This window comes from Mercenaria mercenaria, chromosome 15 (assembly GCF_021730395.1).
Source record: "Mercenaria mercenaria strain notata chromosome 15, MADL_Memer_1, whole genome shotgun sequence".
NCBI classification, from domain to species: Eukaryota; Metazoa; Mollusca; class Bivalvia; order Venerida; family Veneridae; genus Mercenaria; species Mercenaria mercenaria.
In genome coordinates this window covers 24,361,226-24,387,732 of record NC_069375.1, presented here as the reverse complement: position 1 = coordinate 24,387,732, position 26,507 = coordinate 24,361,226, and the positions used below count along the sequence as shown (strand labels likewise).

General features: G+C 34.5%; 3 protein-coding genes across 3 annotated transcripts; 1 reads left to right on the top strand and 2 right to left on the bottom strand.

Annotated features, from left to right (window-relative positions):
- The first annotated feature begins 3,698 nt into the window (after nt 1-3,698).
- On the top strand, nt 3,699-12,536 carry LOC123548618 (cysteine-rich protein 1-like). Its single transcript, XM_045336050.2, has 4 exons — nt 3,699-3,858; nt 10,436-10,530; nt 11,264-11,321; nt 12,387-12,536. The coding sequence occupies exons 1-4, from the start codon at nt 3,819-3,821 to the stop codon at nt 12,428-12,430; spliced, it is 237 nt and encodes a 78-aa protein (XP_045191985.1). The 5' UTR covers nt 3,699-3,818; the 3' UTR covers nt 12,431-12,536.
- A 2,831-nt stretch (nt 12,537-15,367) lies between these two features.
- LOC123548611 (three-prime repair exonuclease 1-like) lies at nt 15,368-20,465 on the bottom strand. The gene is made up of 3 exons (XM_045336039.2): nt 20,127-20,465; nt 19,445-19,686; nt 15,368-19,147 (listed from the first exon to the last, which is right to left on the bottom strand). Coding segments are annotated over exons 1-3 (741 nt in total). The 5' UTR covers nt 20,129-20,465; the 3' UTR covers nt 15,368-18,650.
- Nucleotides 20,466-23,764: 3,299 nt separating this feature from the next.
- LOC123560389 (three-prime repair exonuclease 1-like) lies at nt 23,765-25,870 on the bottom strand. Its single transcript, XM_045352593.2, has 3 exons — nt 25,731-25,870; nt 25,042-25,283; nt 23,765-24,750 (listed from the first exon to the last, which is right to left on the bottom strand). Coding segments are annotated over exons 1-3 (855 nt in total). The 5' UTR covers nt 25,733-25,870; the 3' UTR covers nt 23,765-24,139.
- Nucleotides 25,871-26,507: the final 637 nt, after the last annotated feature.

The window sequence follows — 26,507 nt, the reverse complement described above, 5'->3', positions numbered from 1 at the left end:
ACCAGGTTAAGGTTACCTGAAAGTATTTGGCATACGCTGAATATTACGTATACTTGTAAAAATTTAATTCACATTTTGTATGCACATGTGCATGATATCGCTATCTCTCTGTTGCTGGTCTTGCTGCCTTCTATTCATAATCGGTTCTACCTGCGCCAATAAAATAACTGTATTGTTAATAGTGTTATTATGTTTTTGATATAGAAAAATAATAGCATATTTAAAACTGGTCAATCTTTTAAGATCTTCTTGTTAAATTTAGAAATAAGAATTTTATATCAACTCGAGAGCTTAGTGTAAAAGAAAACATATGTCGGTGTCTCTTCATAAAATGTGAGGTCGAGAATTTAACATCACAACACTAAAAATACCAACTGCTGCAAATATGTGCAACCCTTTCTACAAATAACCTTCGAGGTTAAACAACTGTCGTCCTCATGGTTCATTCAGTATAAGGATTCATCGACCTGAGAAAAGAAAAGTAAAGATCCTATCTTGAAAAATATGAAAATGTAATATCATCTATATAAACTGCAGTAAACTTGAACGACATTTTATTTGCATTCTTAACGAAACATTGTATACTGATCTCATTCTAACCTTGGATGTATGTGTTTTCTGATGGAATGTTTTCAAATGTAATTCACTTCATCCTAAGATTAATTATTATGTTTTTAAAACCTATAAAGTTATAAATTAGCATTTCCTTTTTCTTTTCGTGAAAATATTGGCGAAGTCCTTATAATGTTGTCTGACCGATAATACAAACTGATAAAAAGATTCCGCCTACTCTATTCTTGTATTAAATTTTCTTCATTTTTATGATTAAAAGATTAATAGAAAACAACAAAGAGCCAACAACATTTTAATATATGTTTCTCATTTATTTCTAATTACTCTACATTCTTTTTTGTTCTTGAACTTGTTAGATTTAAATGTAAAACCACTTAAAAGGTTTGCCAATGAACGATAAATGTACTTTACGACAAAAGAAAAGTTCTCATCAAACCCACGACAGAGTGTAATTAAGAAAAAACAAACAATTAGTGCATTCTTGAGATACTCTTAATGACAATAAGTGTTTTCGTAATACACTATTCCGTCTTGCAGCTTTAAACAATTAGTTGATCTGCACATCATGGATACCATTCAGAGGGACTATTTATTAAGAAAGTATTCGAAAGATTTGGAATTTATTCCCAATTATGCAGTTTCTCAGAGGAAGAGTGTGCCTTAGACCAATGTAACTTTATCGAGATTCCAGAAATAGAAGTATCATTTAGCGAATCAACTCTTCTCACTAAGCCATTGAAGACTTTCTTCACAACGGACAGGTTTTACCTTAACGGTTTGCCTTGATGCAATTTAACTTTAGTATTTGAGGAAAATAATGACTGACATGTCCACTGGAATCTTCTACATAGTCACAACATTTGTTGGCTTGCTTACTTCTGTTACTTGTTTGTTTGCTACATTCTGTTTTTACTTATGTTTTAGACAACTCCGTAATGAACATGGAAACATCATGATGATCCTAATGGTTTCATTGCTCTGTGCAGTTATCTGTCCTTGTTTCGTTTTTTCCTTCAAAATATTTAGTTAGCTTGTATTGCATTTTGAGTTCTCACATATTATATTATTTCTTCCTTGTATCATTTTGTTTAATGAATGCAGTTGGACTTAATTGATATAAAACTTTCATTGAATTATCAGCTTTCTTTATCTTTCCTTTAGCGGTTTTCAAAGTGGTAGATACTGTATTGTTTGCAATTACAGCTTTCATCATAGCAAAAAATTATTAGACAAGGAACAAGACTAAGTTCATCACTACACAAAAACCAAAAGAGGTGCACGATTTTGATCAATTTTAAACTGGCTTTTATCATGGGCCTTACATAGCTATTTTCATTTCTAGCAACTTCGGTGGTTCGGTATCTATTCATTGTATGTAACTCGCTGCAAGGGCTGTTTATATTCTTGAGTTTGACATGTACTAGAAATGTCTGGAACGTGATATGTAAGAAAAAAACAAAAAGTAACTACAATCAATAAGTTACCAACAAACAGGACTTCCCCAATAGAAGCATAGCACTGTATACTTAAAGAGGCAAACCTCCAAATCAATGTCACGTTTTTCGACATCTAGAAAATTTCATTTTGTTAGATACGATAAATGAAATGAAATTCTAGATATAAACACTTCATAGGTGAAACCAGCGCATGGCGAATTCCAGTGCTCGGCGTAAATCTTGCGAATTGCCATCTTTAATATTTAGTCAGATTACTATTTCTTCAGTTCAAAAATTAATCGTTTGCACTTTTAATGATAACTTAGATTACCTTGCAGCTGTCCCCATCCCCTCCATAAATTCTATGATCTTAAACAAACTGTATATTATATGCTTTGCTAAAAGTATAACAGATGGATCGCCCACGATGGGCTTCGGGCGGCGTCCAAAACTTGTTCATCAATTATTTGCCAATAGTCATCAAACATGATCAGAATTTTTATAGGCATAATTTATTTTATGTTTTCCAGTGAATTATAGAGTTTTCTCAGTGAAATAAATGTGATAATCCACAGTTTTAAAACAGTAGATTATCATTTTTATTTTCACTGTTTTTGCCGAACTTGTTCCGGTCCTCCGTCGCAACTGAAGTCAAATTGTATACCGGGCGTTATGAATACCGGGGACCATAATGACGATGACGTCGTTAAAATGACGTCATTTGTGTTATGCTTACTTTTGATCTTTCCCGCGATTTTTGACATTTTTATAAATTACGCAACAAAAATAGAGTTTTACACATGAAATAAAAAGAAAATTTGTTTGTTTCAGTGAAATATCAATTTTATTTCATTCGTGAGCACCAAAAAAAGTCATTTTCACTCGTGGCTACGCCACTCGTGAAAATATCAGTTTGATGCTCACTTGTGAAATAAAATTGATATTTCACTGAAACAAACAAATATCCTCTATATCTCTGCAACGTTTGATAACCAGCTAGATCTCTATAGACACACTGGAGTTATGGCCTTTTCATTGCCAGAACTGACCAAATTTGCACGTTTTATTTTAGTATGTACAGGGCGATATTTTACATTTAATAAGTCTTACTTGTTTATCGTGGATACACGTGGAATGTATGTAATAACAACTATTTCCAGTCGAGCCCACAGCAGGAGTTATATTTACCTCTCCAGCATCCAGTCTAGGCCGATACTGTTGGAAACAGTATAACAATTTAAGTTAATCACCCAGTACTGAACACTCTATTCGGGATATCAGCCGCAAAAAAATACTGCTCGACACAAAAATTTCATTTACTCGTAAACATAAAAATGTGAGTGAATAAATAAATAAATGCAATTTATTTATCAATTCGTATTTGCTACTTTTATAAAATTGGTTGAGGTATTAAAATAAATCAAACTATATGATTGCCAAAAAAACATTTTCCTTAAAATTCATTTTAAAAATTAAATATTCATAAAAAAAGACAATATACAGAATATTATCACATTAGTTGCAAAGCTAAAATATCTTTAATGTCTTCTTTGCGCTATGTAAAATATTTTCACTCTGCGAAATATCGATGGGTTTAATTTTCCCCATATGTACCCGTTGTTTTATGCATGCATACACCTACCTTGCGTAAACATGCAATATTATCAACCTCGTAAATATTTTTTGTTAAATCAGCCTTTGCTATTTATTTTGCACACGACACCAATCCCACTTTGCTGTCGTATTGAAAGTTGGCAGCGGTAGTGGTTTCTATTAGTTCATAAAGCAAAGGTGGATTTACTTTAAAACATGCCTAAGTGTCCTACTTGCAATAAGGAAGTATACTTTGGTAAGTCATTTGTATTTATATTATACTGATAGACTTACTTAATATAATCTACGTAATATACGTACTGATGATATTAAAACGCATATATTCACAATAAATAAGCTTTGAAGTGAATTATACCCCACATGATCTCGTCATGCTACATAGTACATAGCTTGATTGTATTTCTCTTGTTTCGACAGAATATGTTTTGTTTTTGTAGGAAACTGATAAATAAAAATATAAAAAAAACTGCCTTGCGCAACGGAGAGCTAAATGAAACATCCGAGTTTCAAGCACGCAACCCCTCGAAAGCAAAACTCTCAGTAGTGTATGTGGGTAACATATACTAGTATGAGGCAAGTAAATAGAAAACAATGACTAGACCACAGTGGAGAACCACATTGAAAACACCACTGATGAGTTTAAAACAAACCTTTACCCTTATACTTACCATGTTCCAGAGTCATCAGGACGAGTAAATAAAAGTGACCCCCGCCAGGTGAATCCCTAACACGCATTATGATAACCGTATAGATTAATTTTTGACAGTTATATGCAAACAAAGTCATGCCATTAATGGTTTTTCATTTCAAATATACTTAATTTAATCTTATAAAAGTCAACGAAGCGATTTCAAAATCGGTGTATTTTCACTTGGTAAAAGACAGTGACTTTTTCTACAACACTCGTGTTTTACTCAAATTAAGATACTCAAAATCGGTTAAATGTCGCCAGAATAATTCACTCGGACTACGCCCTCGTGAAATGATTCCGCGGACGTAGAACCTCTTTTTCGTGTATTGATAACGTTTAAATCACGATTTTCCTATACATTATTTCTTAATTGTTACATACACTATTTGTAGAAATATTTCATATTTTCAAATTATGTCTACTAAACCTTTAATATATTTACATTGAGCACTGCATTATAAGGTTCATTGATTTTTTAAAATTCTTATTCATAAAGTTTCCTGTATACACCAGATAGAGTATTTCCTTTTTGAGAAATGGTTGTGCTCTTACTGAATGGACACTTACCGCAGTATGCAGGCGCGTAGCTGCCTATACGCAGATACGCAGCTGCGTAATGAAAAATCTGGCAAGCATGCACAATTAAATTGGGTAATCTGAAGCATTGTATCTATTTGTTTACAGTCAGGCGCGTAGCTGCTTTTACGCAGTTCTAAGCGTAGTGAAAATGTGGCAAGCATACACAATTAAACTGGCTAATTTATTTGGTTGCAAGAAGAGGTCTATATCATGCAACGGAGATTGCTTCATACGCAATCCATGATCAACAATTAGGTAAAATTTGCCGTGTTATCGGTAAAATTATCCCCCTTTAAAACACCTGGCTGGGCGATATCGATTTTTATCTGGTTGATATTTTCCAATAGAAACAAAGAAGCAAGTATTGTTTTCATTAGAATGAACACACAATATTTATTATCCTATTTAAGCGTTCGTCATTCTTTTCTCTATAAAAAGATCTACAAAATATTTATTTAAAATGAAGAATTAATGCTTCCCTTGCCGATTAAAAACACCACTATCAGTGTCAGTTTACGGCTTACAGTTACTGAATAAAATAAGCAGAAACCTGTGATACATATCTTATTCTTTCCCCTGTAGTCACTTTATTCATAATTTGAGAATATTTATTATCCTACTGAAGTATTCTACAGACAATAATTTTTTTATATATGTTTTTGTTTTGAAATTATTTTAATGTCTTCTTGCTTCCCTAGACGTTTAAAAGTTGGTGATTTTTGTAAAAAATATTCCTTTGCTCGTGTCTGTGGTATTTCCTAACGCGCGCGGAAACGTACGAACTGGTCCGAAGTTAAGCTGCCGATGATACAGAAAGAGCTGAATGTTACAACAGAGAATTGTTATTAATTGGTAATTCTTACTGCATGCATCAATATAAAAGAAAAAAGAAAAAAAGGTCAAGTCAAGTCAAGTCAAGTCAAATAGTTTATTTACGTCTCTTCATACGTATAGCATGGTAAAACATTATAATATTACAATATTTAAAAAAAAAAACACGTATACCTTTCTATACAGAAATATAAGAGACACTTTGATCAATACACATTTACATATTCTAAAACCTAATATCTATTAAGATGACTAAGTCACCAACATAAAACTATTAAAATCTTTATATGCAGATATACCTTCAAAAGGTTACTTTCATAAAATTAAAACAAGAGGATCATGATGGTCCTGAATGGCTCACCTCTTCCCACATGACCCAGTTTTGAGTATGACATTGTTTTTTCTATTATTTGACATAGTGACCTAGTTTTTGAGCTCATGTGACCCAGTTTTGAACCTGACCTAGATATTATCAAGATAAAAATTTTGACCATTTTTCATGAAGATCCATTGAAAAATATGGACTCTAGAGAGGTCACAAGGTTTTTCTATTATTTGACCTATTGACCTAGTTTTCGAAGGTACGTGACCCTGTTTTGAACTTTACCTAGATATCATCAAGGTGAACATTCTCACTAATTTTCAAGAAGATCTCGTGAAAAATATGGCCTCTAGAGAGGTCACAAGGTTTTTCTATTTTTATAACTACTGGCCTATATTTTGACTGCACGTATTCCAGTTTCGAAATTGACCTAGATATCATCAAGGAGAACATTCAGACCAATTTTCATGAAGATCCATTGAAAAATATGGCCTCTAGAGAGGTCAAAAGATTTTAATAATTTTAGACCTACTGACCTAGTTTTTGAGAGCAGTTGACCCAGTTTAAAACTTGACCTAGATATCATCAAGATGAACATTCAGACCAACTTTCATACAGATCCAATGAAAAGTATGGCCTCTAGAGAGGTCAAAAGGTTTTTTTATTATTTGACCTACTGACCTAGTTTTTTAAGGCACGTGACCAAGTTTCAAACTTGACCTAGATATCATCAAGGTTAACATTCTGACCAATTTTCATGAAGATCCATTCAAGGGTATGGCCTCTAGAGAGGTCACAAGGTTTTACTATTTCAAGACCTACTGACCTAGTTTTTGATCGCAGTTGACCCAGTTCAAACTTGACCTAAATATCATCAAGATAAACATTCAGACCAACTTTCATACAGATCCCATGAAAAATATGGCCTCTAGAGAGGTCACAATGTTTTTCTATTATTTGACCTACTGACCTACTTTTTGAAGGCACGTGACCCACTTTCGAACTTGACCTAGATATCATCAAGATGAACATTCTGACCAATTTTTATGAAGATCCATTAAAAGGTATGGCCTCTAGAGAAGTCACAAGGTTTTTCTATTTTTAGATCTACTGACCTAGTTTTTGACCGCACATGACCCTGTTTCAAACTTGACCTAGATATCATCAAGATGAACATTCAGACCAACTTTCATACAGATCCCATGAAAAATATGGCCTTTAGAGAGGTCACAAGGTTTTTCTATTATTTGACCTATTGACCTAGTTTTTGATGGCACGTGACCCACTTTCAAACCTGACCTAGATATCATTAAGATGAACATTCAGACCAACTTTCATACAGATCCCATGAAAAATATGGCCTCTAGAGAGGTCACAAGGTTTTTCTATTATTTGACCTACTGACCTAGATTCTGATGGCACGAGACCCACTTGCAAACTTGACCTAGATATCATCAAGATGAACATTCTGACCAATTTTCATGAAGATCTCATGAAATATATGGCCTCTAAAGAGGTCACAAGGTTTTTCTATTTTTAGACCTACTGACCTAGTTTTTGGCCGCATTTGACCCAGTTTCGAACTTGACCTAGATATCATCAAGATGAACATTCAGACCGACTTTCATACAGATCCCATGAAAAACATGGCCTCTAGGTAGAGAGAGAGAAGAAAGGAAAGTCATAACAATTTCATGAGTTAAATTTACACAATTAGAAAAGAAGCTAGAGTATGTAAATAGTCTATAATTTATTGTTAGCTATACACAATTAGAAAAGAAGCTAGAGTATGTAAATTATCTATAATAGCATTGCTCTCTTCATATTTTGTTTGAAGTACAGTAAACTGAAGTAATAGCAGACTGGTTTATATAATTAGTTGATTTAACGTGCATTGAAATTCACCAATAATTGTCTTTTTAGTTTTATAACAATTTAGGTACAGTCATTATCCTACTATTTGATTGCTTATTCTGTAATAACCCTGACCATGTGAAATATTACATTCATACGCCGTCTGTGCTAACGGTTTAAAGAGTCAAATTTCTATAATAAAATTTATATTACAATGTCAAAAATTGATAAACTGTTGGTTGAGAAATCGGCAAAGAGACATTTTCAAGACTAAAAGCTTTTGAATTGGACAATTTGTATAACACTGCAGACGTAATTTGTCACGCATAATAATTATTACATTATTTTCAGATATCATAGATATATCTTATAATTGTACTTAAATGTATGAAATTATCAATTATTCCATGGTCCCAATGTTGTAGAAAATAAAATATAATAGAAATAATTACACCTAATTAAATCCTACGCGTATTGCCAAGGTTTGACACCGCTACAAGTCATACGATATTACAGTATCTGACAACCAATTCACAGTGAGATAAATATGTTCTTTCTTTATAATTGGTGATTACAGTTTTTTCAATGGCCTTATAGGTAACTAAATTATATGTATTATATAAACCACAGATTGCACGTGCAATATTACGCACATACCTAGTAAAATAAAACATTTTGTATAAACAATTAACAAAGAATAAGGTTTTCGTGCAATGTTTTAGCTTCAAATACACGCTAAAATGCACCATTTGCCGTTCTCACATTGATAAATAATCAAGGGGAGGATACACTGACCCCCACCCCCATTACGTCTGCGTACTATGAAAAATGCCCTAGCTACGCGCCTGGTATGTGACAAAAATAATTTGTGATTTCTATTTAATTGATCAGTATTCATCCAAAGAATGTTAACACGCGGTAATAACTTTGAAATGTTGCAATTTTTTGTGCTTTAAAGAATTGTTTTCAGGAACGCCATTCTAGCTATAAAATAAACGGACATTGTGATAAAATGTTGTCTGGGTGTCGTTATATCTTTCTTATCGCAAACAAACACAATACTGGCCTATATGTCACATGCAAATACCTACATTCACCAATGTGCACAAAAAGAGTGGCATGTTTGACATTATAACGGTGCAACTAATTTTTTAACATGCCCAAAGACTGAAATGTTTTCGTTTTGCTTAGAGTCATATTGACACAATTTAGGTCATATGGCGACATAATCAGCTTTTGATGAAGACCTTAGGTGCCCCTCAAGGCATTATTTTAGGCATAGGCGAGCACCCGCGTAGAACCACCGATCTTTCTTGAGCTCCTTACAAGAAAAATTGAGTGAGGAACATGAGATTCGAAGTCAACGACCTTTACAACTCGGTCACGGAGGCCGCGAAGAAAACTGAAATATAGTTTAAAATCGACCTTATATTTATAACAGTTGTTATATTATATGTTTGAAATGAAATCGCATAATAATGAGGTTTAGTTCTGAAAAGAAATTATCAAGCGTAACAACTGTTTTATTACGTTAATGTAGTGAATGATAGAAAGCCCGCCCGCTTAGCTCAGTAGGTAGAGCGTCGGTCTACGGATCGCGGGGTCGTGAGTTCGATCCTCGGGCGGGGCGTATGTTCTCCGTGACTATTTGATAAACGACATTGTGCCTGAAATCATTAGTCCTCCACCTCTGATTCATGTGGGGAAGTTGGCAGTTACTTGCGGAGAACAGGTTTGTACTGGTACAGAATCCAGGAACACTGGTTAGGTTAACTGCCCGCCGTTACATGACTGAAATACTGTTGAAAAACGGCGTTAAACCCAAAACAAACAAACAAATGAATGATAGAAATCTTGCAAATACAGTCTACGTTTGTATGCATCTACACTGCGGATCTTTGATTCACTGTAGATGGAAAAATGTTGCAACGGATTACGAGATACAGTCAGATTAGCTGGCAACTACCCCAAGCATTACAAACACTAATGTGTTCTGACTGATATTTGTAAGACGTGATGACATTTTAATCAAGGATAAGCGTCAAATTAGTTGAATTGTTGATATATTTAGTTATTACATTATCAATTAAAAACTCCCTTAAGTTACAGTGGAACCTGAAACGTCAATATTTTTCCATACTGACGTTCAAATTTCACATCGGGTGCGTGACGTCATTTGTGACGTCAGTTTCATGCGTGTCGTCGCGTTTAAAAGTTGTTTAACGCCGATATTTTCAGTTTTACTGAGGTTAAATAAGAACTTTATAACATTAATATAATAACTCTAAGTGTAATATGTGTATGTAATAAAAAGATTATTAGATTTGCATCGAAATATATTGCTCCTAAAGTCGGGTAATATTTCCGCTGCAGAACTTGTGCATATTTTATGATACAAATATAATAACCTATAAATATTTACAAGGCAGAACATCCGATAGGTCACAACGCTCGCGACCAGCTACGAGTGTTTACATGCGTCATACGAAAAACATACAATGGCTTGTAACATATTGTTTAATTATCATTTTTCAGCTGAGAAGGTAACGTCCCTTGGAAAGGATTGGCACGTGCCTTGTTTAAGATGCGCGAAATGCCAGAAGACATTGTCTCCAGGCTCACATGCTGAGGTAAATACTACATGAACTTATAATAATTTTTATCCATATTTTTATTTAAGGTATAGGTCCATGTTTCGGAGAAAAAAGTTCGAACGTCTTCAAATCATAGAACGAAAGAATTGTTTTACATGAAAATAAAACAGCATATAAAACATTTATATTACTGTATAAAACCACTGTCAATTTATTCATATATGTACTGAATTCCGAAAAGGGACTGCATGAAGGGGCCACACTTCTGGACAGTCCAGCGCCTTTAAAAACACACCATTTTTAAAAAGCTGTTACATGTCTTCGTTTTGATGCATTTACAACATCGTGCGAGTGTTTAAACTTTACATAACTAGGTAAAACATCGTTTTGACAATTGTTTACATCTATTTCTTTACAAATGGCATTCATATTTAAAGGGGGGCAACTCATTTAGAATATTTCAAGTATCCAACTCTGTCGGACAGAACAGTAAAACATGTATTGGACAGATAAGTTGTGTGTCAAGATGCCGTTCATTTGCTAAAAAAAATCTGTTGTTTTGTGATATACAGCTAAACCTTAACAAAGGAATTTGCTTAAGAATTATGTCTTGTAAATAGCATACAAGGGAAGGCAAACAAGATATAGATGGTTTTAATAACATAAAAAAATGAATAAAAAGTAAATAGAAAATATACTAGAAAATACGATCAGTTTCATATTAGGGATTCTGTAACATTTTCATTGTGCATCATATAATCTGTTTCAGCACGAGGGAAAACCATACTGTCATAAACCTTGCTATGCGGCAGAATTTGGACCTGGAGGTATGTCCAATATACTGTGAAATCTGACCAGTGGTAGACCTGACAAATTATCTGTAAATGGCTGAACGAACATTTTGTGGGCCCATTTCTCAAAGCCTTCAACGTGCTATAACTTCCTGATTTATGTTACATATCCGCGAGGGGGCAGAGCTAGTTTTAACTTTAAGGATAATTCTGAACATATTTTCTAACCACTGGCTCGATTTTATAATATTTCACAGCAATAATCCTTGGGTGACCCTCCACCAAATTCCTTCAAATCATTCATGGGGGTGGGACTAAATTTTACGATACGGCTCTATGCAAACGTCTGAATCTCTTCTCTAATATTGCTTGTCCATTTCCATTTTATAGCAATGTGCCTTGGGTGACCCCCAATTTCCTATCCTTCAATCATTGTTTCGTTTAAAACATTGCCACCAGGAGACTGGGCTAGTTTTTCCTTTTTTTTTCTTTTTCTTTTTGTTGAAAGTTTGAATCTCTTTTATGAAACTTCTGGCCAAATTTCAGTATGATTTCACAGTAACGTTCCTTATGTTACTCCCTACCAAATGCATGCAAATTATTATGTTTCATTATTTCCAGTAGGCGGGCTAGTTTTCCCTATATGGCTATATGGAAACTTTGAAAATCTTCTCTGACACTGTTTGCCAAAGCTAAAATAGTTTCACAGGAATGTTCCTTTAGTGACCCAATTCCTTCCGATCATGTTTTATAAAAACATGGCCTCCAGGACGCGGTTCCAGTTTTTCCAGTATGGAAAACTTTGAAATTTTCTCCCCTGAAACCGTTGTTATCGTCATCACCTGCCCCTTCCACCTCTCCACCTCCCCAAAACGACACAGAAATACGCACGCACGCACGCACGTGCACATACACTTTAAAGATAGGCAGAAACGCTGACTCTAATTAAGAAATAATTTCACAGTTATTTTCCTTGCGTGACCCTCCACCACCAAAAGTGTCTAAACAAGCTGTGAGTTGAGCTATCTAGGGCCACCATGACTCTATTGTCTTAAATTTTAGTGATACTTGAAATTCGTGTTTTTTGGGGTTTTTTTTCAGGATATGGCCACGGTGGAACCGAGAGTCATACATACAGAGATTGAAGAAGATCATTCCATCAACACAATTAAAAATGACATGCACGACATAATAAAACTGTAATTATAATTACAAGTATGGATTATTAAAGAGTAGTAATATACTAATAAAGTCTTACTTGTTTTTAGGTTTGTTTAAGGTGGAAGAGGAAACCATTCCTGTCCCTAGAGAGACCCTATATTTCTAAAAGCATAATGTCTGTAGAGCATACTTCTGAATTCTGCCTTCTGGTGATCAGATTTTTAATAATTTACAGTATGTTTTTTACATTACTTAAAGTAATATTTTATACAAATAAAAATCGAAAGGGATGTCTTTATGGCAGAAAAGCGTTACGTCAAACATTTTTACACTTAACCGTAAAAGGCTTATGTAGCCATCCATTTACTAAATACTTCTATTAAAAGTTTGCTTGAAAACTTTAATGGTAACTGTCATCAGAGTAATCACAATCACTGTGTGTTTCAAGTAAACTACCGACCATAAAGGTCATCTCGGTGACCAAGTACTTCAAGCGTTGGAAAGATGGTCGGTATGGTTACACTAAGCTCATGTCTGTACCATTATACTTGCTCAGAATTTTTGTAGCACGATCTTCATAATGCCACTGAATGTTGCATGCCCATTTATGTCACAAACAAGGCTCATCATGCTATTATAGAATTCACCATCACATACAATTTGGCAGATCTTAGTTTTCCTTTTCTAGTTTCAGCAGTGCTACGTTCTCTATTCAAACAAAAGCAATAAAAATGTTTACTCAGATATATACATCGAGTTAAATGCGGGCGATTAGATTCTTTTGAAGTGTACACTGATTAAATCATCAAAATACGAGGATCGTTCAAATATGAATGCAACTTTTGTACCCACGATTTTCACGAAATAATTATCTGTTTTAGAGGCTTGTGTAAGCTTTCAGCTTTCAATTGATACAAAACATGTTTAACTCTATTAACACTGTCTACTCATTTACACTAATGCTAAAATGGTTGGGAAAACTTTTGTCACTTTTCACAGACCAAATACGGTCCTATATAAAGAACCGTTGTATTCTTGGTGTAGGTGCAAAGGACATATTTCAAGAAATATGTTTACGGAGATAATTCACTCGATTGTGTAAGAAATTTAAAAGCGAATTTCATTTGAAGATGGTCCTCATGCACGCCGTCCAAAAACTGCAACATCCTAAAAATGGTTGCAAACGTTAAAGCAATTGTAACTACTGATGCAAGATTTACAATCAGGCAACTAGCTCGATGCGCTACCATCTCAGTAGAAGCTGCTCATACAATTCTCAAGCGAGATTTAAAGACGAGGAAGATAAGTGAGTGCAAGATGGATACCCTATCTGCTTATAGAAGATCAGAAACTTGCTCGTGTAAAAATGGCAACAGTTTCCCAAATACAACAGTCGATCTTTTGCAAATTCCGTCACCGGCGATGAGACGTGGGTTCATTTTTATGAGCCCATGTGGAAGATCCAGAACAAAATATGGGCCATCAAAGAAAGCAAAAGACCTTGTATTGCAAAACGTACCATAAGCGTCAGAAGTCATGTATGCCATTTTCTTTAGGATCCAGCCATTCAAATTGCTGTTCCAAAAGGAAAATGTGTTAATGCCAAGTTTTACACAGGCAAGGTCCTTCACAAATTGAAGAATTAACAAACGCAGACCAGCAACGTGTTTGCTGTAATATAACACAATTCCATATATGCCACTCTTGCATTTATCTTCGCATAGACTTTTAATGGATCAGACATGTATAGAATATGCAACGTACATAAGTTTGAAGGCTAGTTTCACTTTGATTTAGACTTTAAATATAAGAATATGTAATTCATGTAACATATTATTCTAAACAACTGGCAATAAAACCATTGTAAAATTTTAAAAATTTTAAAATATCCTGATTACTTGTGAAAGTTGCATTTACCCCATTTTGACGGGGCATTGGTAACTTCTTTTTCATGTAAAACTTTCAGGATATCTTTGTCACTACAAAAGCAACATTTTCCTGGAAAATGGTAAAACATGCAAAACATACGTTTTTGATTATTTCCAGGCAACTATTTTACATTATTAAAAATACATTTTTACATAAAATTGAAATTACCAACTTTATCTTTTAAATGAAAAGTTCCTACTACAACCTATAAAGATATTTAAAATGTTGTGAAACTTGATCTTACAGAAAAGCTGAAAATAAAATTAGAAAGTAGGCTTTATGAATTAGTTTTGGAATAAGTACAATCAAGAGGCCGGAATTTATGACAGACTTATAGGAAATATAGCTAATATCATAAGTTATGACTAGTGTAACACTGTATTCTTTAGTCCAGATACAGAATTCAATCGACATTTGCAACTAATTTTGGTTTTAAATGTTTAATATATATAAAAAAAAACATGTGAAATATGTAATCTATTTTCATACATGAATTACTGTATAAAACATTGATCTTAAACGTAGGCAAGCATGTGTGTGTGTGTGTGTGTGTGTGTGTGTGTGTGTGTGTGTGCGTGCGTGTGGGTGTGTGTGTGTGTGTGTGTATTCGGGTTTAGTGTCTTTTTCAACAATATCCGAGTATGGTCCCATAAATAAGAAGAAAAGATGGTGCTCCCCTCCCTGCTCTTAAGCCTATGTATACAGTATAGATTACTGTTCAAATACTGAAATTAATCAGTATAATATATGCATGAATTATTTGAAAATGTAAGACTTGGGGATCATATTGAATTATGCTTTAGAAATAGGACAGTTGTCTATTACTCAAAGATATGGTATAATTATTTGCATTCCGAAAGAGAATAAACCAGAACAGTTCCTTATAAACTGGAGACCAATAACGCTTTTGAATATTGTAATTAGCTTCTGGAGCAACTGCATTGCGTATAAAAACTTTTCTGAAAAGCACAATCAGTGAAAAACAAACAGGCTTTATAAAAGATAGATTTATTGGTGAAAATGCAAGACTGATCTATTTCATTATGCATTTTGCCGAAGAAAACAACAGTTTCTTTAATTCTGGCGATTGCTTTAAAAACTGGTTAAAACTCTTTTACTCGGATATACAGTCATCTGTCAGCCAGTGTGGTTTTCTATCAGATTCTTTTGATATTGGCCATGGCTGTCGTCAAGGTGACCCCTCGTCACCTTACCTATTTATCCTCCTCACTGAAATACTTACTAAGAAAATAAAACAGAACAAAAATAAAAGGTAAATAAATCTAAATGACATAGAACAATTATTTTCACTTTTGGTCGATGATACATCAGTAATTCTGAATGGAACAAGTGAATCATTAAACAAAACTCTGACAGAGTTGGACTTTTTTGCAAATATTTCAGGCTTCAAAATTAGCTTTAATCAGCCTTTAATCACATGTTCATCTCTCTCCCAGATCCTGATTACAAAAATACTGAAATCTATTAATGACAATTATGGCATGGGCCAGAAAAAGTGAGAAAATCAATCATGATTAAGGATTTCTGTGAAGGAGGACTTAAATAACAAATGTTCAGTGTTTTATTCATAGTTTGAAAATAACATGGATAAGAAGATAGTTAACCACACAAGCAAATTGGGCAAATTTGGCAGGCAGCTTATTTGATAAACAAAAAAAACTGATTTATTGTGGAAAATATTATACAGACAAAATGGAACATAAAATAACAAACAAATTTTGGAAAAAGTGTTTTGCAGTCATATTCCTATTTTCTAAAAGTTACTCCTGTGGAAACTAAGAAATATTTATTAAAATGTCCAATGTTTTACAACCATAACATTCTTGTTGGAAAACAAAGTTTATTTTTTAAATCCTGGAATGACAATGGTATAAGATGTATTGCTGATGTGTATAGACAGAACAAGATTTTGTCATGAAGAGTTTGAAAATGGTAAAAATATACATGTGAACACATTACATTATCTTGGAATAACAAGAGCTATATTGAACTACAGTAAGAAAATTACACCATGAGAAGTAGAAACAGATTCCCCATTAATTCCTTTCCCTATATGAATAATACTGAAATCAAAATCAGGATGTTAAAACATCTATAATATTTTTAACAGAAACTCTGATACTCCAACAAGCCAGACAAAATGGAATTCGCAATTTCACTTTGAAGAATGGAAATATTTCTATAGTATGCTATTTAAAGTAACAAGGGATAGTAATTAACAATAGCTGCAATATAGACTTCTACATCGAATTTTGCCATTTAATAAGTATTTAAGAACATAAAGCTTGAAAGATAATGAGCTATGTGACTTTTACAAGAGTGGATCAGTAACCATAGAACATTTGTTTTGTAAATATAGGGACACAAGTTCATTCTTTAAAGACCTTAGGAGGCAGTTAGAGAGTAAAAAAACTTCCATAATATTGGACAAAATGAGCTTTTTGTTTGGAGCACAAAACACTCCTGAATACTTAGCATCGCTATATATTAAAAAAAATACATTTTCAAGCAAAAATCTTGGTAGATTATTATCAGTGATTGATATAAAATATTATCTACAACATGAATTCAATATTAATAAAGAATTGTTAATAAAACAAAACTTCTAACATATCTGAGGCAAATAGGAAAATAATAAACAGCATAATTGATTAGCTGTCACAGTGTTCATATTATTGTTTTATTCAGGCATTTTATACTTCAAAAATATTCAGTAAAATTTCCAGATTATTGTACAAGAAATACAGAGCACAACCCTTTCCCTCACCCATACTTTAAGGCTCATTTGATACTTCTACTATTTCCGCTTTATACAGTATTTTGAATTATTTTCACATCTGTATATACTTTATAATGATACCCTCTGCAAATGCAATGTTTCTAGTTACATGTTATATATTATGACAGATTACACTTTCATATCTGTATTTACTTCATAATGATACTTTTGCTAATGCATTTGCTAGATACATGTTATATAAAATAACAGTATTTTCGTATCTAAATATTCATAATGATACTATGCCATGAATCAGACTTACAAGTATATATTCTGCATATACTTATACATAGTTTTGTAAGGTGTGGAGTGCGGATGGTTCCCCGACCAACACACACCTATGACGGGGATAATAAAACTAAAAGAAAGAACGTTGTCGAGTACCACTAAGATGTAGATGATTGATTGATTTTTAAAAGATTTTTGTCATTTATCTGTAGAAAACTAGAAATAAATTTTACCCTTTTACATGTTGACTTTCTTATATTTCTCTTGATTTTTTGTTATCGAATAACTATTCATGTTTGTAGCATGGTTCAGTAATAGAGCTGTATTAGTACTATCATATATCAAATATGAATCATTTTGGAATCATTTTGCTTAATACTATTTTGTTTAACATACTTCTTTATCACTGTTCATTTATTTACCAATAGCATAACAAAACACGATTTCAACAAATGTGCATTGAACAGTGCTGCTATTGCAAGAAATCAAATCAAGACTGACAAATCACATCGGCCTGGCAATAATTTTCATTAGTATTCCGAACACACTATCAATTCGTACCTCCTTACATCCAAATACAGTTTGTGCGAGGAAAGCTGATATAAAAGATATACATAGTTTTGTCAATGATATGCGGGCAATGATAATAAAACTAACAGCATTGTGTATACACAATATATATTTTCAATTTTAAGCCGAAAAGTGTTCTTCTAGCAAACCGTTACGTTTGAAAAGTAATTAAAGCCGTAAATACAAATAGCTATAATATATTTAATCGCAGTGCAACTGATTGCAAAAGAAAAGTATATTAAAGTAATTGTAATTTAATCGATTACAATTTTCTGATGAAAACATTTTTACAAATTATTTTACATCTATTAATTGATAAAGGAAAAGCTTGGCTTTAATTAGTTATGCACTTTTCAAATATTGCTTCTTGGACACCAGCATGAACAAATGTTTAACATATGATTACAATGTACAATTTTACATGTTCTTACAGTTCTCTTAAAATATTGAAGCACAAAATGGTAAAAAAAGCTCTGTATAACAGAATACGTGCATGCAAAAGGCAAAATACTAATGGGAATCTAGCACACAGTTGGTAGATTTTACTGGAAAAGGTGAAAAGTCTTATGTTTATGTCGGGCTAATTGTTGAAAACTTTACAGAGTTCCTGTTAACCCACCGAATAAATCCCGGTGAACGCTGGGCGATCTTAAGCAAAGTGACGCAGTCGTCTTCGGCTATGTGACTCTTTTCAGGCATTTCCCCGAAGACCCTGAAGTAAAGATCTTCAAGTTTGAACGACGTAATCGGTATTGAAGAGATTTCTTCATCTTCAGAACTGCCTTTTTGGTGGCTTGTTTGTTTACAGCCTTTGATGTCCCTTTAGTGCCTACTGAAAGACTTTTAGATTTCTTCAATGGAGGAGTGTCGGAATAACTGGTTGAAGTTTCCGATTTCCTTTTTTCTGGACGACTGCTTGAACTTCCGGCTGCCGACGGCAAATCGTGTAAAGATTTAAACGCTTCCCATGTATCGGCACAAAGAAGTGCCTCTTTCAAGGCGTCTGTCTGGTTGATGGCATAAAGCTCGGACATTAACAAGGGGAAATCAAATTTATCGCCATAATGCGCTAGTAAACAAACAGGCTCTTGCAGATGACTAAGGAAGGCGTTGATTAGATCAACACTCTGTGACGTCATTGTTTTTTGTTCATTCAGCATGTCAATGGTAAGTCCTGAAATGCCAAAAGATAACATAATAGTGCACGATTTTGATGTTTCTATATATTAATTGGGTTCAAAACAATATTAAACGGAATCTATCATAGTATTTCTTTCAGGTATTTCTGAAATGATTTGACATTTTTTAAGTCAATAATTCATGCAGCAAGTTATTTTGTAACAATGCCTTTTTTTTTCAAGTAAAAAGCCATCCTTCCTACCGGTCCCCTTGACATAGATAACTACTCTTGCAATACCCTATGAATCTAACTTGGTCAGGTTGACCATCTATTATAAGATTTCCAACCTACCTGACAGTTCCATCGCCTTAGGTGTTAAAGACTTTCCAGGATTAAAGCAGAGTGTGAGCTTGTTTGTTACCCTCGGGAACCTTGTTTCAATTAAGTCGCTTTCGGTAACAGCCAGTAAGCACATCTCAGTAACTTTTGCTCCTTCATGAAGCAAACCAGTAGTCTCGAAATCGAGAAAAACGAAAGTTTGGATATCACCATGTTCCTCGGCAAGATCTTCCAAATGTACACCCAACTTCGCCCTTTAAAGTAACACAAGATAATCAATTTTGCCTTTAATATTTCCTATATGCAGTTGGAATATACTTCTAATAAATATAAAAGATACTCATGATTCTGTTTGGTAAGTCCGTGAACAACGAAGCGGAACACGAGGGAAGCTACAAATCAGTACTCATGCTTACGGCGTATTGGTGAATGGGGGTGTAAATAGGCTTAAGTAAATTCCCAGAATTATCTGTATTATTCTCTTGGGAATCTGTTAGCATGTATGGCAGTTTAACCTTTAATGAACAAATTTTAATTTATAACCTTCTCAACTCAGGTAAATAGTTTAATCTTATCCCCCATTAAAACAAAGTCAACTCTTAATTTAAAAAAATGCGATTGTAACTATATAAAATTGACCATGGAAATTTTCCATTTGTTACAATAAGACGATTAAAATAGAAAACAGACTTACATTGCAGTCAAGAATGATATCGTAAATTGGCTGTCACTTTATCTTCCTGATCAAAAACGATTTTTCAAAAATTCAAAATGAAACTTAGTAGACATGTATTGTATTAATAAACTATCTATCTATCTAATGATATTACGGGTGTTCAAAAATTCGTGAACTAACTTTATAGGGCCGGTATTTCTGCACCTGATGCACATATCCCACATACATATACGACTTAAGGAGTAATAGTTATAGTATAAGCTGTACGACCCTGTTTTCAGTAAACGCAAAAAACGAATGTAAACACTGACCCGGACATACTTTGTTTAAATCATATGATGACTTTCAAGCTGTTATCAGGAGGAAGATACCAGTGCCTACCGGACATTATTTGTTTTGATTTGGAGGTATTTCTGGCATTATCTCTCTTCCCCGCGACGACATGCGACACGACATGCAAAGTTTTGAACCCACGGTACTACGATAACACTTAACCTTAATATATTCATGCATTAAACAATTACAAGTTGCAATATGGATTTGTAGATAACGGCGGGCAAAATCATTGTAAAACAAATCAAGTCTTTTTCAACAGTTATTCGTTGGTTTAAGAAATTCAAATGTGGGTTAGTTTCAACAGAAAATGCACCACATGGCCGTCGGCCGAAAACAGCAACGTCTGCCAAGATGGTTGCTAGAGTGAAAGACATAGTTGCTACTGATGCAAGATACACCACTAGGCAAATAGCTAGTATGGTTGGCATCTCATTAGGAGCAGCTCATACAATTCTGAAACGTAATTTGAAAATGAGAAAGATCTGTGCTAGATGGATTCCCCATCTGTTGACAGATGAGCAGAAAAAGGCACGCGTGCAATGCGCAAAATTGTTGCTTATTAATAAACAGTTTCCAAATTACAATGCACGGTCTTTCGCAAATGTCGTCACTGGTGACGAGACATGGGTTCACTTTTTTAGCCCAAACGAAAGATTCAGAACAAAATATGGGCAACAAAGTCAGGCAAAAGACCATGCATTGCAAGCGGACCATGAGTGTCAAGAAGGTAATGTATGCCATATTCTTCACAACTCAGGGTCCTGCCATTCAGGTTGCTGTACCTAAAGGCAAATCCGTAAATGCGAAGTTTTACAAGACTAAAGTTCTTCGAAAACTGAAGAAATATTTCAAAAATCGAAGACCCGCAACTGGTTTGGTCAATGTCAGATTGCTACAGGACAATGCGTCACCGCACAAGGCGTCTATTGTACAAGCCTTTCTGAAGCAGGAAAAGGTTGTTGTGCTCCCTCACCCTCCTTATTCGCCTGACCTTGCCCCGTGTGACTTCTTTTTGTTCCCAAGGCTCAAAAAATACTTTTCTGGTCGAAAATTTGTGCAGCGCAAACACCTCGGTTCTGCAATATTCCAGTGTCTTCATAGTATACCTAGAAAAGACTATGAAAATGCCTTCACGGATTGGATTAGAAGACTGAAACTTTGCATATATGTTGGAGGTGAATACTTCGCGGGGACCAAATAAATTTTCATTGACATCTATCAAGGATACATTCTTATGTGCTTAGATGCATTCATATTTGAACAATCCTCGTAGAATGGCTTAAACAATTTTTGTATAGTCACCTGTAGATCATTTCTACAAAATATTTTTGAAATTTGGCCGACAGTTTCTGAAACAAAGAATTTTGAAAGATTTTCTTTTCGGTTGCCATGGCGGACAAATGGAGATCTGCGTGGATTTCAATTCTTGCACAATAGGGGGCCACCCAAGGATCATTCCTGTGAAGTTTGGTGTAAATCTGCCCAGTGGTTTTCAAGAAGATATATTTAGAAATTGTTGACATACTGCGCACGGCGGACATTGAACAGTCACTAAAGCTCACCTTGTCACTGCGTGATAGGGGAGCTAATAAATTCGGGTCACTCAGTTTCATACATCCTTGCTCCATTCACAACTTCTGTTGCCACAGAACACAAGACTTGTTTTTTCCGACTAGCTTACAGGGTCAAGAAAACTGATTACAAGTGAGCTCAGGTGAGCTAACAAGGGATCATGCAGAACATGCAAACAAGCAGCAATTAAAATCCAGACTTGGCCAAAGAGATTAGGCTTTACCAGACTGAAAATTTATTTCCTTCTTCTATGTAAAAATTTCAAAAAGGTTTACAAAAATGACTAAAATTGTACCAGATTGTGTCTGGCAGTCCCACACGTTTGGCCAACTCTGTACATCAGAAAATCAAAACATGGCAACATTTCAACAAGAGGGTTATGATGGCCCTATATTGCTCACCTGAATGATGGTGACATTGCCCATAACGTTTAACCTCATGGTCATCTACTGGTCAGGACAAATATTCGTACTAAGTCTAATGGTCCTAGCCATAAAACATTGCAAAGTTATACGCATTTTTGGTACTAAAGTTCACAGTGTCTTTGACCTTTGACTTCAGGTCAAATATCTATTAGTTTGTGAGTCGTAGGCTCGAGCATCGCTACAATTCCCCTAACTGAATGCTTCACAGTTTCCTGAATTTACGCATTTTCGATAAACATCAAAATTTTCAAATGCTACTGTCACTTAAGTGTATACATTTGCAGTGTTCTGCTGCAGATGCAGGATTGCACGATTCCTGTGCAAAAATCTTAAGATGGGACATGGAATTCTTTAGAAGGGCTAGCTGACTCACAAATTTATACCAGGAATGATATGAATACGCTAGAACATATATGTACCATGAAGGATGGTTTGAAATATCTAACATCACTCATTATGAATCGTGCGTAATAAAGAGTGATCTGAAATTGTACATAACACGAGACTTTCAATATGAAAAAAAATGGGTAACCCAGTTTACAAGATGTTGCAGCTTTATAACAGTAACTATTCATTTATGACAATCTTTCATAGCTGCCCATTGTTTTTCAAAGATGGCTCCATTTTTGGGGCCACTGGGCCCGCCTTTTGGCAAAGCTCGATTCCACATTGTGCTTATTTCTAAAATCAACAAACATATCCAAAATAAAATTTATAACAATAACAAAAACATCAACTAGAACAATTTTGTACCTAAGCATTCTTCCTTAATTGCAGAGATATTTCCAGGAAAAGGAAAGGCATTAGCATGGCTTATCCGGAGTCTGCAACCATAATTGAAAGCATAACTACAGTGACCAATGTAATGAAGCCAGTATAAACTATTTTTTACATTGGAACTTTTTTCAACCATAATTATAAAAATACAAATCATCTTTGTTGTAACTGTCTGAATGCAATCTCTATCAAAATCATGTCTTTTAAAGTACAGGACAATCACATCTGCTTGAGGGGGATAATCGAAGATCGCAGCCACACACAAGTCGTGCATGGTCACAGGATTTTGCGTGATCATGGGTTGGTGGATGCACACAACTGGTTGCATAATAATGACACTTGGTACAAATGTTTTGAGTAGCTAGTGACATTTTTGTGGTCAAATTAATTGAATAATTGGATTAACTGACAAATTTAATTATCCAGCTGACTAGATAATTACGCATATGTTGGTTTAATAATGTTGTTTATAGAAAGTATTTAAAATGATGCTGGTGATGTCGCCGACGCAGTTAACTGGTCAGTTGGTATATAAAAAGACTGTAATAAATTTTAATAACTACATGTGTTTAAGAACATAAAGCTTGAAAGATAACACACTATCAATTCGTAAATACAGTTTGTGCGAGGAAAGCTGATATAAGATGTACATAGTTTTGTCAATGATATGCGGGAAGTTATAACAAAACTGATAGCATTGTGTATACATGTGTTATTTTCAGTTTTAAGCCGAACAGTGTTCTTCTGTTTAACATTACAATGTACAATTGTACATGTCCATACAGTTCTCTTTTGAAATATTAAAGCACAAAATGTATATAAAAAAAGCTCTATATAATAGCATATATGTATTTAAAGGCAACATACTAATGAGGATCTAGCACACAGTTGGTAGATTATGATGGAAAAGGATAAAAAGTCTTATGTGTCTGCCGGGCTAATTGTTGAAAACTTTACAGAGTTCCTATTAACCCAGCGAATAAATCCCGGTGAATGCTGGGCGATCTTAAGCAAAGTGACGCAGTCGCCTTCGGCTGTGTGACTCTTTTCAGGCATTTCCCCGAAGACCCTGAAGTAAAGATCTTCAAGTTTGAACGACTTAATCGGTATTGAAGCAGATTTCTCCATCTTCGGAACTGCCTTTTTGGTGGCTTGTTTGTTTACAGCCTTTGATGTCCCTTTAGTGCCTATTGGAAGACTTTTAGATTTCTTCAATGGAGGTGTGTCGGAATAACTGGTTGAAGTTTCCGATTTCCTTTTTTCTGGACGACTGCCTGAACTTCCGGCTGCCGACGGCAAATCGTGTAAAGATTTAAACGCTTCCCATGTATCGGCACAAAGAAGTGCCTCTTTCAAGGCGTCTGCCTGGTTGATGGCATAAAGCTCGGACATTAACAAGGGGAAATCAAATTTATCGCCATAATGCGCTAGTAAACAAACAGGCTCTTGCAGATGACTAAGGAAGGCGTTGATTAGATCAACACTCTGTGACGTCATTGTTTTTTGTTCATTCAGCATGTCAATGGTAAGTCCTGAAATGCCAAAAGATAACATAATAGTGCACGATTTTGATGTTTCTATATATTAATTGGGTTCAAAACAATATTAAACGGAATCTATCATAGTATTTCTTTCAGGTATTTCTGAAATGATTTGACATACTTTAAGTCAATAATTCATGCAGCAAGATATTTTATAACCATTTTTTTCAAGTATAAAGCCATCCTTCCTACCGGTCCCCTTGACATAAATAACTACTCTTGCAATACCCTATGAATCTAACTTGGTCTAGTTAACCATCTATTATAAGATTTCCAACCTACCTGACAGTTCCATCGCCTTAGGTGTTAAAGACTTTCCAGGATTAAAGCAGAGTGTGAGCTTGTTTGTTACCCTCGGGAACCTTGTTTCCATTAAGTCCCTTTCGGTAACAGCCAGTAAGCACATCTCAGTAACTTTTGCTTCTTCATGAAGCAAACCAGTAGTCTCGAAATCGAGAAAAACGAAAGTTTGGATATCACCATGTTCCTCGGCAAGATCTTCAAAACGTACACCCAACCTCCTCCTTTAAAGTAACACAAGGTAATCAATTTTGCCTTTAATTTTTCCTATATGCAGTTGGAATATACTTCTAATAAATATGAAAGATACTCATTATTCTGTTTGGTAAGTCCGGGAACAACGAAGCGGAACACGAGGGAAGCTACAAATCAGTACTCAGGCTTACGGCGTATTGGTGAATGGGGGTGTAAATAGGCTTAAGTAAATTCCCAGAATTATCTGTATTATTTTCTTGGGAATCTGTTAGCATCTATGGCAGTTTAAGCTTTAATGAACAAATTTTAATTTATAACCTTCTCAACTCAGGTAAATAGTTTAATCTCATCCCGCATTAAAACAAAGCCAACTCTTAATTAAAAAAAAATGCGATTGTAACTATTATATAAAATTGACCATGGAACTTTTCCATTTGTTACAATTAGACGATTAAACAAATAGAAAACAAACTTACATTGCAGTCAAGAATGATCTCGTAAAATGGCTGTCACTTTATCTTCCTGATCAAAACGATTTTTCAAAAATTCAAAATGAAACTTAGTAGACATGTATTGTATTAATAAACTATCTATCTATCTAATTATATTACGGGTGTTCAAAAATTCGTGAACTAACTTTATAGGGCCGGTATTTTTGCACGTGATGCACATATCCCACATATATATATACGACTTAAGGAGTAATAGTTATAGTATAAGCTGTACGACCCTGTTTTCAGCAAACACAAAAAACGAATGTAAACACTGTTTAAATCATTTAATTGATGACTTTCAAGCTGTTACCAGGTGGAAGATATCAGTGCCTACCGGACATTATTTGTTTTGATTTGGAGGTATTTCTGGCATTATCTCTCTTCCCCGCGACGGTATGACACAATTCGACATGCGACACGACATGCAAAGTTTTGAACCCACGGTACTACGATAACACATAACCTTAAAAATTACAAGTTGCAATATGGATTTGAAGATAACGGCGTGCAAAATCATTGCAAAAAAAATCAAACGTTCTGAATAAAATGAACGTCCGTTTATGTTTTGTTACGTCGTATAAAGACTGTTCGCGTAGACCCCGGACGGAAAAAGTCATTGTTTACCATTAAAGGGTAGGGAAAGCCTGACAATAAGTTAATTCTATATGAAAGCCATCCTCAAGTCTTTCGTAACGCGGAAAGAGTTTTTAAAATCGGACCACTATTGGCAGCTTGAAATCTAAGAAAATGGTTGATCAT

What these genes read in the sequence shown, in the direction of transcription:
- LOC123548618 (XM_045336050.2), top strand. Translation starts at nt 3,819, where the DNA reads ATGCCTAAGTGTCCTACTTGCAATAAGGAAGTATACTTTG. An exon ending in CTCCAGGCTCACATGCTGAG is followed by an intron (nt 10,531 to 11,263) that starts GTAAATACTACA and finishes AATCTGTTTCAG; the next exon opens with CACGAGGGAAAACCATACTG. An exon ending in GGCAGAATTTGGACCTGGAG is followed by an intron (nt 11,322 to 12,386) that starts GTATGTCCAATA and finishes GTTTTTTTTCAG; the next exon opens with GATATGGCCACGGTGGAACC.
- LOC123548611 (XM_045336039.2), bottom strand. An exon ending in TAAGGCGATGGAACTGTCAG is followed by an intron (nt 19,148 to 19,444) that starts GTAGGTTGGAAA and finishes TTGGCATTTCAG; the next exon opens with GACTTACCATTGACATGCTG.
- LOC123560389 (XM_045352593.2), bottom strand. An exon ending in TAAGGCGATGGAACTGTCAG is followed by an intron (nt 24,751 to 25,041) that starts GTAGGTTGGAAA and finishes TTGGCATTTCAG; the next exon opens with GACTTACCATTGACATGCTG.